Below are 14,913 nucleotides of genomic sequence, written 5' to 3' on the forward strand. Positions count from 1 at the left end.
ACACTGACCTACCTGATATACACTGACCTACATACACTGACCTACCTGACAAACACTGACCTACCTGACAAACACTGACCTACCTGACATACACTGACCTACATACACTCACCTGACACACTGACCTACATACACTGACCTACCTGACACACACTGACCTACCCGACATACATACACTGACCTACCCGACATACATACACTGACCTACCCGACATACATACACTGACCTACCCGACACACACTGACCTACCCGACACACACTGACCTACCCGACACACACTGACCTACCCGACACACACTGACCTACCCGACACACACTGACCTACCCGACACACACTGACCTACCCGACACACACTGACCTACCTGATATACACTGCCCTACCTGACACACACTGACCTACACACACTGACCTACCTGACATACACTGCCCTACCTGATATACACTGACCTACATACACTGACCTACCTGACACACACTGACCTACCTGATATACACTGACCTAAGTACACTGACCTACCTGACACACACTGACCTACCTCACATACACTGACCTACATACACTGACGTACCTGACACACACTGACCTACCTGATATACACTGACCTAAATACACTGACCTACCTGACATACACTGACCTACACACACTGACCTACCTGACACACACTGACCTACATACACTGACCTACATACACTGACCTACACATACTGACCGACCTGACACACACTGACCTACCTGACATACCTGACATACATACACTTACCTACCTGACCTACCTGACATACACTGACCTACATACACTGACCTACCTGACCTACACTGACCTACCTGACAGACATACACTGACCTGGTACCTGACATACACAGATTGACTGACCTACCTGACCAGGAGGAGACAGACTTCATGTGTACAGGTCCTGCAGCAGCAGCTCAGCCGTGGTGCTGGTGTGCGAGGCAGCTAGAGGAGAGGAGGAGAGCCGCCTGCCCGAGCGCCGAACGGGGATCGATGTGGCACAGCAGGCCCCTTTGTAATGCCCGCCTTCTGGAGCCTTTCTCCTGTTCCACTCACAGCGAGCTGGGAGAGGGCTGAGATTGGAGGAGTGCGGGCACTGTGGATGCTGCTCAGGGTGGCGGTGGCGGTGTTTTCTCTCTCTCCCTCCCTCCTGGGCTCTTCCCGGCTGCTGAGGTATCCCCCTCCCTGCTGCTCTGCACTCCACGCCGCCACCGGACCAGCGGCGGGACGCTCCAGTCCAGAACTCGCAGGCCAGGCCCCACGAGCCCTAGCGCGGAGGAGGAGGAGGAAGTGCAATCCTCCTTCGCTTTGAATTCCGGGCAGTGTGGGCACAGTGAGCAGTGACGTCACTGGTTGCTAGCCGCTAGGCGGCTATAGCAACCAGTGACCAAGAGTAGAGTCAGGCGGGGGCGGAGCTGGAGCCGGAGCCAGCGCTACCACGGCTCAGTCCGCCCCTGTCCCCTGCATTCTGGACCGGGACAAGAGACTCGGGGCTTTTGGCCCCAGGCTTGGGCTGTAGCCCCAATAGCCACCCCCTAACGACGCCTCTGCGTTTCTCTACATTTCTGAGTGAGAGGAGCCATGGAGTCCCTGCCTGGAAGGGTCAGCAGGGAAGGCAGTGAGTAACAACAGAAAGTATTATTTGAGGAGTAATTCATATAAATCGTCTCTCACACTCTGCATCAACAATATCTGAATTTATAAACCTGGAATAAGATCGATCGCTGCAGACAAGTATATAGCTGTACATATTAGTTAGAACAGAGTTTACCTTCCACTGATAACCCCAAAACTCCATGACATGGTTATGGTACGCCTAATGGTATCAGTTTTTAGAAAATATATTCTTTGAATGACTGTAATTACAAAGATCTGCCATAGTCACAGCTGACAACTAACTAAAAGTAGAAGTAACTATTTGATGCCTTTCCAAACATAAGTTGTTATTGCCATTAAGGATTGGTCTGCTGCATTCAAATATGACAATGACATACCTGGAGCTGGGATATCCTTGCGCACGGGAGGACCCTTCACGCGTCTCTTGGTGTCCTTGTTGACGGCTACATAGGCTGTGAGAGAGGAGACAACACCAGACTGCAGACTGGTCTCCAAGATCTTCTTCTCCACTTCTTCAGACTGAGACTCTGTTCCCTGTTCCAATTCAGAGATCAGAGCTTTGGATGCCAGTCTGTGGATGGTGGGTCTGAAAAAAGATAAACAGTGCATGAGGAGACCAGAGCTCTGCTAGTCTGTGAATGGTGGGCCTGGAGGAGGAAAGACAGTGCATGAGGAGACCAGAGGTCTGCCAGTCGGTGGATGGTGGGCCTGGAAGAGGACAGACAGTGTATGAGGAGACCAGGGCTAAGGCAGTCTGTGGATGGGGGGTGAGAGAAGATGGACAGTGCATGAGGATATCAAACATCTGCCAGCCTGTAGATGGTGGGCCTGAAAGAAGCTACACAGTGTACGAGGACACTAGATTTCTGACAGTCTGTGGATATTCGGTGAGAGAAGATAGAAAGGGCATGAGTAGACCTGAGCTTTGCTGGTCTGTGGATGGTGGGCCTAAAAAAGACTGGTTATACTGTAGGTTGGGGTGGTTGCCATTTGTTTGTACTGTTGGTTTATTGGTTAGGGGACACACTGGATGCCTTCACTGCCATTCTGCTATTGCTGGGTCTCCAGTGCATCCCTGTAGTTTTAAGGGTGGTCTCCCTCAAGGAACACCTGCCCTCAGTCTATCCATTATTTTATATTATATATATATACATATACATACACACACACACACACATACACAGTATGTGCTCCAAATCAGGAGACTCTCAAAATGTATAGAGTTAGGACATATTTGCAAATGTGTGAAAACTAAACTTTTGGTTTTAACATTCGGTTTGTTGCAGACTGGATGGTAAGTGAGCTGGGAATTTTTCTTTGTTGTTCTTTGACATGCGTTGCCCTTCCATGTGCTCCTTGCTGTAAAGGCCAGTTGTAGGTTGGGGTGGTTGCCATTTGTTTGTACTAAAAGAAGAGAGACAGTGCATGAGCATGCCAGAGCTTTGCCAGTCTGTGGGTGGTGGCTGAAAAAAGGTGCAACACTAGACCAGAGCTCTGCCAATTTGTGGATAATGGGTCTAAAAGAAGATAGGCAGGGTCTTAGAAAACCAGAGTAAAAGAAGAGACACGATACATGAGGAGACCAGAGCTCTGCTAGTCTGTGGGTGGTGCGTAAGAGAAGAAACACAGTACATGAGGAGACCAGAGCTCTGCTAGTCTGTTGGTAGTGGGTAAGAGGAGAGAAACGGTACTTGAGGAGACCAGAGCTGTGCTAGTCTGTGGGTGGTGCGTAAGAGAAGAAATACAGTACATGAGGAGACCAGAGCTCTGCTAGTCTTTGGGTGGTGGGTAAGAGAAGAGACACAGTACATGATGAGACCAGAGCTCTGCTAGTCTGTGGGTGATGGGTACGAGGAGAGACACAGTACATGAGGAGACCAGAGCTCTGCTAGTGTGTGGGTGGTGGGTAAGAGGAGAGACACAGTACATGAGGAGACCAGAGCTCTACTAGTCTGTGGGTGGTGGGTAAAGTCTCTTAGTGTTGAATGTAAAAAGATAACACAGGGCATGTTTGTCATTAATTCGGGATGTTTTAAATACTACATATTAACCTTTCTGCATTCTGCACCTTCAGCGGGAAACAAAGATCATTCTTTATCATTTCATCTTTAAACTTGTACTGCAGACAGACCTGACCGTCAGCTTCATTCTCCACCTAGGAAATATTTAGAGAAAGTGTAAAGTACAAACTAAATTAAATGCTAGTTATTATATGTAAGGGATACTGTACTGTGTAAAGGGATGTTAGTATTTACTAAAGTCAAGAAACACCTAGTAAAATATATGTAGCTGAAATCACCATTCAACAATATAACACCGTTTTTTAGGAACAGTACTGTTCATCGAGACAGCAGGTCTTTATACAGCTGGTACAAAGAAAACACTAAACTAAACTGAACTTAGATCAGTTTCAGACTAACGTGGTACCTTCTAGTTAATTGCCGAAAACAGGCAACTCTTGTACCTTTTGTATCCAGCAGCAAACTCCCACAGCAAAGAGTGACAAAGAAAGGATAGCCAGTTGCTCACATTTTATATAAAGGCTTGTGCACAGCACTAACAATGGGGTCTGGTTACCAGGTAAGATGTTACCCAGGAGTGGATGTTTTTCCCACCCAAAGCTCTACAAATCCCCCAGCTCCAGAACCCAAAACATTACTTTCAAAGATTCTGAGATGCTCCTCTACTTTGTGTTTTTTTTGTGACATTGAAACACACTGCTTCCATGTTGCATGTTTATTAAAAATAAATTCAACCCATGCTCATGAGGAGACCAGAGTTCTGCCAATCTATTGGTGGTGACTCTACCTACCTACCTACCCTCATGAGGAGACCAGAGTTATGCCAGTCTATTGGTGGTTACTCTACCTATCTATGCTCATGAGGAGACCAGAGCTCTGCCAGTCTATTGGTGGTGACTCTACCTACCTACCCTCACGAGGAGACCATAGCTCTGCCAGTCTATTGGTGGTGACTCTACTTACCTACCCTCATGAGGAGAACAGAGCTCTGACAGTCTATTGGTGGTGACTCAAAAAAGTGACTACCTACCCTCACCTTAAACCCTGGATTGGGTTTTACATGTTTGGTATTTTTGTACCACCAGCAAAGCCTATATTGATTTGGAAATATACCCGTGTCCATCTGCCCCAGTCTAAGTCCTAAGTCTTGAGATCTCCTAATTTCTGCTATATCTCGTCCTGCCCTAGCTTTGAATCTGATGTAACACACAAAACACAATCCTCCCCGGGCTTACAGACCTTTCCCTTCAGCTGAGCATAGACAATAGATCTTTGACCCTGGAAGATTGCAGTAGGGACTTTGGACAGGACGGTGGCTTCCACACCAGAAGGAAGGGTCCATGTGAGCGAGACGTCCTTCACAGTGGGCTGTAAGGAGCATTTGAGTGCCCGAAGAACCTTGAGTGGTAAGTAAAATGAAGCAGAAATAAATATGTTTAAATTAAAACAGAACTTGAGCAAAAGAAAAAAAAAAATTATATTTTTCCATAGTACTTTTTTTGTCTGATGGCCAACATCATTCAACCCACTTCCTCTGAACCCAGGTCCTCCTAGACTTGCCCCAGCCTGTGACTAACTCTCCTACCCCCACAATCCCACAATATGATGGCATAGTTCCCTATTGCTGGGGTGTCCATACAGAAAGTTGGTTGGCTGGGGGTAGGTGCAGGTGTACAAGAGCTCTTAAGGCTAATTTATTTCTTTCTGTAATGGGTTGATTTTAGGAGATGCCATAGTTATATTAGGTTGAAAAAGGACACAATTCCATTTCAACTGGCAGAAAAACATTTAGGAAAAGTACTCAGTAGACACAATGAAAAGTACACTGTAGTACAGTAGTAGTTTGACTAATGCCCCGTACACACGGTCGGACATTGATCGGACATTCCGACAACAAAATCCTCGGATTTTTTCCTACGGATGTTGGCTCAAACTTGTTTTGCCTACACACGGTCGCACAAAGTTGTCGGAATATCCGATCGCCAAGAACGCGGTGACGTCAAGCACGTACGACGAGACTAGAAAAGGCCAGTTCAGAACCAAGCGCGGCACCCTTTGGGCTCCTTTTGCTAATCTCGTGTTAGTAAAAGTTTGGTGAGAGACGATTCGCGCTTTTTCAGACTCGTGGCTTTCAGATCGTTTTCTGCCGTTCAGTTTGTGCTGGTGGGTTTGTATTTGCTCTTCAGTGCGTGCAGTCAGTTCGTATCGGAGTTTTCTGTGCGATCTTGTCCGCTCGTTGCTGTTTTTCAGGTCGCTCTTCACAGGCCTTGCTGTTCTTCAGTGCGTTCTGTTACTTCGTTCTGAGCAGCCGACCGTTTTCTAGCCATGTTTCGTATGCGTACTCCTCGTACAGTTCGTGCTGTGCGGGGGCTTGGTGTTGGGGTCCTGACCTTGACACAAGTCCAGTCCATGAACAGGGTGGGGAGGAGTTCATGGACCAAGAATTGTTTGCTTCAGTGTGACAAGTTCTGTCATATGCCTTTGCTCCGTGAGATCCGTGAGAATAATCCTGATGATTTCAGGATCTTTCTCCGGATGACGGACCCCGTGTTTCACCGTCTGTTGGCTTCGCTGACCCCTTATATTAGCAGGCAGGATACCTGCATGAGGCAAGCCATCACTCCGGAGCAGAGGTTGGTCGCTACCTTGCGGTATTTGGCCACAGGGAGAAGCCTGCAGGACCTCAAGTTCTCGACAGGCATCTCCCCCAGGCTCTTCTTTGTGGACATTTACTGCTTGTGTTTGTTTTAGCTGACCCTGACAGAAATGTGTTGAGTGCAGAAAATGTCGTGATTGTGTAACCTTATACAAAGCACTGTTGGCTGTTATTTACTAAATGCAAAGACACTTTTCACTACAAGTGCACTTGCAACTGCACTGAAACTGCACTTGTAGTGCAAAGTGGATTTGCCCTTAGGAAATTACCCCCATTTTCTCATCAAACAACAATTACATCACCCCAAAAGTGTTGTAGCGTTGAGACAATAATCCACACATTCTTGATGAACAATCTTTTTAATACCTGCACAATCACATGTGCATTTCCCAAAGGTTTTTCTGACAAACCGACATATTTGTTGTATAACATATTTTGTGGTGTCATTATCCAAAATCAAAATGTGCATTTTATAGAAAACAGGCCTGTGTAAAACCCACAAGAAAGACACAAATCTTGATCTTACAAAGTTCACATTTGGTAGAACTTGAAGGCAATATCAGACATGAGTATTTAGGAACTGTGTTTGATATTGCGTTCAGATGGGGGGAAATCACCCCTGGAAAAGCCAAATTTGGAAGATGCACACAAATTTCACAATGTCAACATGTGCTATCTGCCATCACGGGGATGAAGGGACGTGTTTTGGGGGAGAAAGCCCTTCCTCACCGCTACTTTATTATTGAGGAAGGGGTTGCACCCCCAAAACGCGTCCATTGATCTCCCGTGATGGCAGATAGCACATGTTGACACACTGTGTGCATCCTCCAAATTTGGCTTTGGGAAAAATCACAAAAACATTTAGCACATTGTAGCAGACAAAAGAAGAAAGTGATTTTGAGGGGCTTTAAACTCGCCCCAAAACATCAATAATGTTTTTATATTTTGGAATAACATCATTGATGTTTTGCTTGATGTTTTCCAATTGTAAATTACACCCCATGATCTCCCCGATCAGGATCTGGGCACTTTCGGATGTGAAAGGATCTTCATCCACAACCTCACGATCACCTAAAAAGAGAGGAAACCCAAAATAAATTAGGTCTCAAAAAAATGCCGCCATCCATCTCTTATCTGAGCCTGTGGTCGCAGACACTCACCTGTTGTGGTGACTACTTCCACCACGTCTTCTTCCTCCTGCTCATCTTGTGTTGGGGGGATTTTCCCTTCTTCCAGGGGGGGGGGGCTCTGGTCTCCTCAGATGAGGGGTGTCCTCCGAGTCTTTTCTCCCCTATGTAAAACAAAAATGGTATACTTAGCACACAGATATTTGATGGCAGAACTATAAATAGGAAACATTGCTTGGAAGTGGGGTACAATTGTCTACTTTAGCAGAGTTCCAAGATGTAGCTTTTTCAGTGTCCTTTGTCAAGCTGCAATACTTTACCTGTTTTGTACAAGCTTCACAGATGGAGACCCCCCTATAGTATACACTGGAGCACCTGTGTGCCCCCCCTAATAAAAAGGGTGTTCTTGTGTCCCACACTAGTGCTCCAGTGTCCAGATGTGAAAACAGCTGCTCAGTGTCCTCTCCTTACACAGAATCTAGTTTTCATTTCATTCTAGTAACAAAGCCATCTACACAACCCAATTCTTTGAAGACAAGTATAGGGCCTCAAAATGGTGGCCAAATGCATATGGGCTAAACAATGGTGTTTTATAGTCCGAAACAAAAAATGTGTGACCCGAACGAATAATGTGCCCATGAACATGAAAGTTGCCATTTTAAACTGTACAACAGTTCCTAAAAGCACATGGAGCAGCACGAACGTAATAAACACAAGAACAATAGGAACACAGCACAACTACTTACTTTTTTGCAGCACTCTCCGGATCTTTCTGTACTGCTCATGTTCTCGTAATTTCAGGTCCGACCACCGCTTCCTGAGCTGATCTTTCGATCGTCGTACCCCGAATTTCCGGTGCAGACTCCTGACCACTTTCGCCATGATCTTGGCCTTTCGGACATTGGGGTTGGGGTAAGGCCCATACTTTCCATCATAGTCGGCCTTCTTCAGGATGTCCACCATTTCCAACATCTCCCCAAAGGACATATTTGAGTCCTTTAATCTCCTTCTGGATCGGGACGTTTCAGGCTCCAGCCTTTCCTCCTCCTCCTCCTCCTCCTCGTTGCTGTACTTAGCACTATCCTGCTGTCTCTCCGCCATGTGCTCTTCCTCCACTGCGCCGAAAAAAAAGGGGCGGGGAATAGAATAGAAAGAACGTCAGGGGCGGGCGGAGTTATACGCATGCGCAGTGTGTATAAATCGTAACGCGCGCGTCTTACGTACGATCTGTGAGCGGAGGAAGGAGCATCGGAGACGCCGATCGTGCTAACGAAGGTAGGATCTAAACTTGGGCCTATACTGCTTCGAAATTGAAGCCTATATTGTAACAAGATTAGGGGAGTTTGGCCTGACATTAGGGTTTGTCTTGTGTTGTGTCTTGCAGAGAAAATGGATGGTTTCAACGACCACAATTTCCTGCCCCTGTTTATTGACAAGTACAGAGAGCTGCCCTGTCTGTGGCAGGTCAGACACCCCCACTATAACCACAAACAGAAGAGGCAGGCAGCGCTGGGGAAACTGCTGGAGTTGGTGACGCCGATGGTCCCCACAGCAACCATCCCTTATTTAAAAGCTAAAATTGGTGGCCTGAGGAGCACATATCTTAGGGAGCGCAAGAAGGTCACAGATTCCCAGAGGTCCGGAGCTGCAGCAGATGACATTTATGTCCCCAGGCTGTGGTACTATGAGAGACTGCGATTTCTGTCAGACCACACTGAAGTCAGGGAATCCCTCTCCACTCTTCCTTCCATACCAACTGAGGCTTCTGATGTCCAACCTGGGCCTTCCAGCCAGGAAGAAGTGGAGGAGCCCAGCTGGAGTCAGGTATAGCATTCTTCTACAGATTTCTGGGCAATAAAGAAATGATGTTTACTAGATGTTATTATTGATCACTAATTGCTGATTAAAAAATAGGATTTTTTAAAACAGCTTACCTGTAAAATCCTTTTCTTTCGAAGGACATCACGGGACACAGAGCCACAGTAATTACTGATGGGTTATATAGGTATCACTGGTGATTGGACACTGGCACACCCTATCAGGAAGTTCAACCCCCTATATAATCCCTCCCCCTTGCAGGGATACCTCAGTTTTGTAGCCAAGCAATATAGTGTATTAGAAGAGGGGCGGGACCTCTGTGTCCCGTGATGTCCTTCGAAAGAAAAGGATTTTACAGGTAAGCTGTTTTAAAAAATCCTATTTTCTTTCTCGAACATCACGGGACACAGAGCCACAGTAATTACTGATGGGATGTCCCAGAGCAATGCTATCTGAGGGGGGGGGGGAACCACGACCAAGTAGGGTGCAATCAGACCTGAGGACCCTGTACCGCTGCCTGCAGCACACTACGCCCAAAGGCGATATCCTCATGCCTTCTCACATCCACCTGATAGAATCTGGTGAATGTATGGACTGAAGACCAGGTTGCGGCCTTGCAGATTTGAGCCATAGAGGCCCGGTGATGCACTGCCCAAGAAGCACCAATAGCCCTTGTGGAATGTGCCCTGATCTGAAACGGAGGAATCTTCTGTTTCAGACCGTAAGCTTGAATGATCAATTGTCGAATCCATTTAGAAATGGTAGCTTTTGACGCTGCCTGTCCTCTATTGGGACCCTCTGGCAGCACAAACAAAACATCCGTCTTGCGGATCTGAGTAGTTGCCCCTAGATAGGCCTTAACTGCTCTTACTACATCCAACGAATGTAGAGATCTCTCTTCCGGAGAACAGGGATCTGGAAAAAAGGAAGGTAGAACAATGTCTTGGTTTAAATGAAAATCAGAAACCACCTTCGGTAAAAAACTAGGATGAGGGCGTAGTACCACTCTATCCCTGTGTATAATCAAATAAGGCTCCTTACAGGAAAGAGCTGCTAATTCTGATACTCTTCTAGCAGAAGAGATGGCCACCAGAAAAATGAATTTCCTTGTCAACAAGACCAAAGGAATCTGACTTATTGGTTCAAAAGGCTGTTTCTGTAACATAGCCAGGACCAAATTCAAGTCCCAGGGGTTTAGGGGCGCTTTAACCGGAGGATTAAGACGCATCACCCCCTGCATAAAGTTTCGGACCAAAGAATGCGAAGCAAGTGGCCGCTGAAATACTGATAAAGCAGAGACCTGGCCCTTGATGGTACTCAAGGCCAGCTTCATCTCTAATCCCATCTGTAGAAAATCAAGGATTCTACCTATGACATATTTCCTGGGATGCCAACCTCTGGATTCACACCAGGTTATATAAGCTTTCCAGACTCTATGATAAATCATCCTGGAAGCTGGCTTCCTTGCATTAATCAAGGTAGATATGACAGGACCTGAGAGCCCACGACTCTTCAGAACGTGGGTCTCAATAGCCAAACCGTCAAATTTAGCGTTTGTAAGGCAGGATGGAACACTGGACCTTGAGATAACAGGTCTGGGCGTTCCGGTAGTGTCCACGGGGAACCTACCGTCATCCTTACTATTTCTGCATACCAAGTCCTTCTGGGCCAAGCGGGGGCCACCAGAAGTACCGACTTCCTTTCCTGCCTGATCCTGCGAAGGAGTCGTGGTAGTAGTAGAATAGGCGGGAATGCGTAAATCAGTGAGAACCGATGCCACGGGATCACCAACGCATCCGTCCCGCATGCAAGAAGATCTTTTTGTCCTTGCCACAAATCTGTCTATCTTTTTGTTGAATCGGGATGCAAAGAGATCTACATCTGGAACCCCCCATCTTTGGCATATGGCCCAAAAGACATCGGGATGCAGAGACCATTCCCCTGGAAGTAACTGCTGGCGACTTAGATAGTCCGCCTGCCAATTCTCTATTCCCGGGATGAAAACTGCCGATATGCATGGCACATGCATCTCTGCCCAGACTAAGATCTGGTTCACCTCTTTTTGAGCAGCTCGGCTCCGGGTGCCTCCCTGATGATTGACATAAGCCACTGCTGTGGCATTGTCGGACTGGATCCTGACCGGACAACCCTGTAGCCTGATAGTCCAGGCTTTTAGAGCTAGATGTATCGCCCGGATCTCCAGAATGTTGATGGGTAAGGTCCTCTCTGTCTTGGACCATACTCCTTGGACCGCAGCCTGTTCCAGAACTGCTCCCCAACCTGACAGACTGGCATCTGTTACCACCGTCCAGGTAACCGGTAGAAAGGATTTCCCCTTCTGCAGGTTTTCGGGTATGAGCCACCAATTGAGGCTCTGATGCACCGCATGCGACAGGTGCATCGGAAAGTCTAATGCCTGAACCTTCTTGTTCCAGGTCGACAGAATACTGTGTTGCAGCATTCTTGAGTGAAACTGAGCATAGGGAACTGCTTCGAATGAAGACACCATCTTCCCTAGTAGCCTCATACAAAGGCGGACTGAGGGACCCTTCTTGGTCCTTACTGTCAGAATCAGCTCTCTCAAAGCAGTGATCTTTGCCTGGGGTAGAAATATTTTCTCCTGGCTTGTATCTATAATCAGACCTAAATACTCCAGTCTTCTTACTGGTTTTAGGAAAGACTTTTCTAAGTTGAGGATCCAACCCAGGTGTTCTAGATACCTGACCGTGGTCCTCAAGTTTCCATTCAAAGAGGCTACCGACCGGTCTATCAAGAGCAGGTCGTCTAGGTATGCTATGACAGCTATACCCTGAGCCCTTAATCTGGCCAGAGGAGGAGCCAAAATCTTTGTGAACACTCGAGGTGCAGTGGCTATCCCAAAGGGCAGAGCCATAAACTGGAAATGGCGCCCTCCTACCTCGAAGAGCAGAAACTTTTGATGAGCAGGAAAAATGGGCACATGCAGATATGCATCTCTGATGTCTATTGATGCCAGAAATTCTCCTCCCTGCAGGGTGGGAACTACTGTTCGAATTGATTCCATGCGGAAGGATTGAATCCTTAGGAATCGGTTCAGATCCCTTAAGTCCAAAATGGGCCTGACATCCCCATTTGGCCTTTGGACCGTAAAAAGGTTGGAATAGAAGCCCAATCCCTGGTCCTTTGCGGGAACTATCATAATGACCTCCTGCGACAAAAGTCGCTCTAACGCTAGAAGGAGCGACTGCTTCTTCTCTGGGTCTCTGGGAACATTTGATCTGAGGAATCGAGGAGAAGGGAATTCCTGAAACTCCAGCTTGTACCCTAAGGTTACCGTGGAGACTACCCATCTGTCCTAGAAGTCCTCCTGCCAGAGCTCTGAGAACTGTCGCAGTCTTCCCCCCACTCGAGTGAGCGGGGGCGCCCCTTCATGCAGAGGTCTTAGTGTTTTGCCTAGTAGGCTTCTTTCCCCAGGACTTCTTTTGTCCCTGGGGTTGACTCTTGTCTCTGGACCCCGATGGAGGCGGCCGTCGAGACTGCCTGGAGGCTGAAGCCCCCGGCGCTGGGGAAAGAGTCCGTTTGAAAGAGGGACGCTTACTCTTCTTTTTGACAGGTAAGAGAGTGCTTTTCCCACAAGAGATTCTCTTGATATAGTTATCCAAGTCCTCTCCAAACAACCTTGCACCACGAAATGGAAACCCAGCCAGTAGCTTCTTACATGGTGCTTCGGCTGACCAATTTTTCAACCATAGGATTCTACGTATATGCACCAACCCCAGTGAAAGACGGGAGGTTTGCACGATAGAATCTCTAATGGCGTCAACCACAAAGCATAAGGCCGCTGGAAGGTTAGCAAACCCCTGGGCCTGCTGTTCAGGTAATACTTTGATGACCTGCTTAACATGGTCTCTTAAGTATTGACAGACTCCAATCGCTGCTATTGCAGGTTGGGCCACTGATCCTGCTAAGGAGAAAACATCCTTCAATAGGGATTCCATCCTTTTATCTACAGGATCCCTGAGCATCTGAGCATTGTCTACAGGACAAGTCAGGCTATTATTTATGGAGGAAATGGCGGCATCAATAGCTGGTATTCCCCACATTTTAATAAACTTTTCTTCCATCGGATAAAGTGTTGAAAACTTTCTCGGCGGAAAAAAACGTTTGTCTGGGTGATCCCACTCAGAATAAATAAGCTTTTCAAGTAAAGTATGAACAGGAAAAGCATGTGCTGCTTGGAAAGGTTTCAGTGACCCCAAAGCAGAAGAGGATTCTTTAGCAGTTTCAGGTATGGGCAACTTAAATGTGGAGCGGACCAATCCAGTGAGGATCTGCACTAAGACTTTCTCCTCTTGGGAAGTCGCAGAGGGTCCCTCTCCACCTGAATCCTCCGAAGAGGAATCATCCATCCCATCCCGATCCTCTGAAAGGGATTCATCTCCTTTGTTCCCCAAGACCCTCAGACAGAGGAGCTCTGGGATAGAGGAAGGCCTAGTGCGTTTTCTTCCACTGAGTGAAGACGTAATCACGGCCATTAATCTTTCCTCTAGACCATTAATGGTTTAGGAAAAAACCTCTTGTGTAATATATACAGGGGCTGAAGTGCCAGAAGCAGGTGTAGCCCCTGACCCCGATGGCTCTCCCTGGCTAGCCGTCCCTGGCCCATCTTTAGGGGGGGAGGATGCTGCCGACAGGGGGCCCTCAGAACCTGAACGAGATCCCCTAGTGTCTCTGGTTCCTGGGGTACTTGAACCTCTTCTACCCATAGTGCAAAGCAACAAGGTGTGAGGTATATAAATGAACACTGCCCGCTGAGCGATGTAGTCTGGCTAAAAGCCTTGCTACCCAATGCTCAGTCTGGTGTTACTTCAGTAAATGCTGCCTAGGAGAATGCCTGTGTCCCACCTTACATGCGACCGTCAGCTCTGTGTCTCTCAGAAGGCTGAGTGCACCTGTACAGAGTGCCTCTAATAGCCTGCAGCTGGCCTGAGTGGGAGTCTAAACACTCTGTGCTGACATCCCGCCCCCTCCTCTACCGCCCCCCCCCTCGAGTTTTGAAAAAAACGAGCGCTTCCCCCACTGCCGACTCTCCTGTCATGCTTCTGGAGAAAAGGCTGGGGATGGGGAGGGAGAAGGAGGGAGACTGGTAACAAGATTTGCCTGAACGGCTATCTTCAGAGATGGTGGCCATTAGGCCACAGAGCCCGGGTGGTATAACCACTTTCTAGACCCCTGTGGCCCCTCTCTAGCCTGGGGGGAACATTCAAACATGAGAAATCCCCCTTTCCACCTTACCTGCTTGCAGCCTGCTTTGAGATGCTGGGAATAATCAGCACTGAACACCTGAGACAATCAGTCAGCATGTGTACGTTTGTGCTCTTGGCAGCCCCCGGTGGTCACAATAGGCATAGCATGCATTTACCTTAAAGGAGAAAAGCCACTAGAACTCAAAAATTCTGTGGAATCTCCTCTTACCTTATCCAGCCGCAGGGTGCTGTTTACACAGACCCAATCTTCACCTCTCACGGTGGGCTCCGTTTGAAAAAACCGTCAGAGACTGGGGCCCCCATCAGTAGGGGGATCCAACAGTTCTGGGACCGTAAAGCACCTCGCCAGAAATTAGGAAGTTTAAAGCCATTTTCTGATCTGCGGGGTCCAGCTCTCTAAAAAGAGAAGCATT

The 14,913-nt window shown here is 47.6% G+C and overlaps 1 protein-coding gene across 3 annotated transcripts in view; it reads right to left on the reverse strand.

The window, feature by feature from the left end:
* LOC141121656 (von Willebrand factor A domain-containing protein 5A-like) overlaps positions 1 to 14,913 on the reverse strand; it is a 132,268-nt gene that overhangs the window by 29,094 nt on the left and 88,261 nt on the right. For all 3 annotated transcript variants that reach the window (XM_073611355.1, XM_073611346.1, XM_073611339.1), the window contains exons 13-15: positions 4,893 to 5,051; positions 3,684 to 3,787; positions 2,010 to 2,218 (exon numbers count right to left, since the gene is read on the reverse strand). In XM_073611355.1, coding sequence (XP_073467456.1) covers positions 2,010 to 2,218; positions 3,684 to 3,787; positions 4,893 to 5,051 — 472 coding nt within the window. The remainder of the gene's footprint in view (positions 1 to 2,009; positions 2,219 to 3,683; positions 3,788 to 4,892; positions 5,052 to 14,913) is intronic.

Source organism: Aquarana catesbeiana, linkage group LG01 (genome assembly GCF_042186555.1).
Source record: "Aquarana catesbeiana isolate 2022-GZ linkage group LG01, ASM4218655v1, whole genome shotgun sequence".
In the NCBI taxonomy this organism is placed as follows: domain Eukaryota; kingdom Metazoa; phylum Chordata; class Amphibia; order Anura; family Ranidae; genus Aquarana; species Aquarana catesbeiana.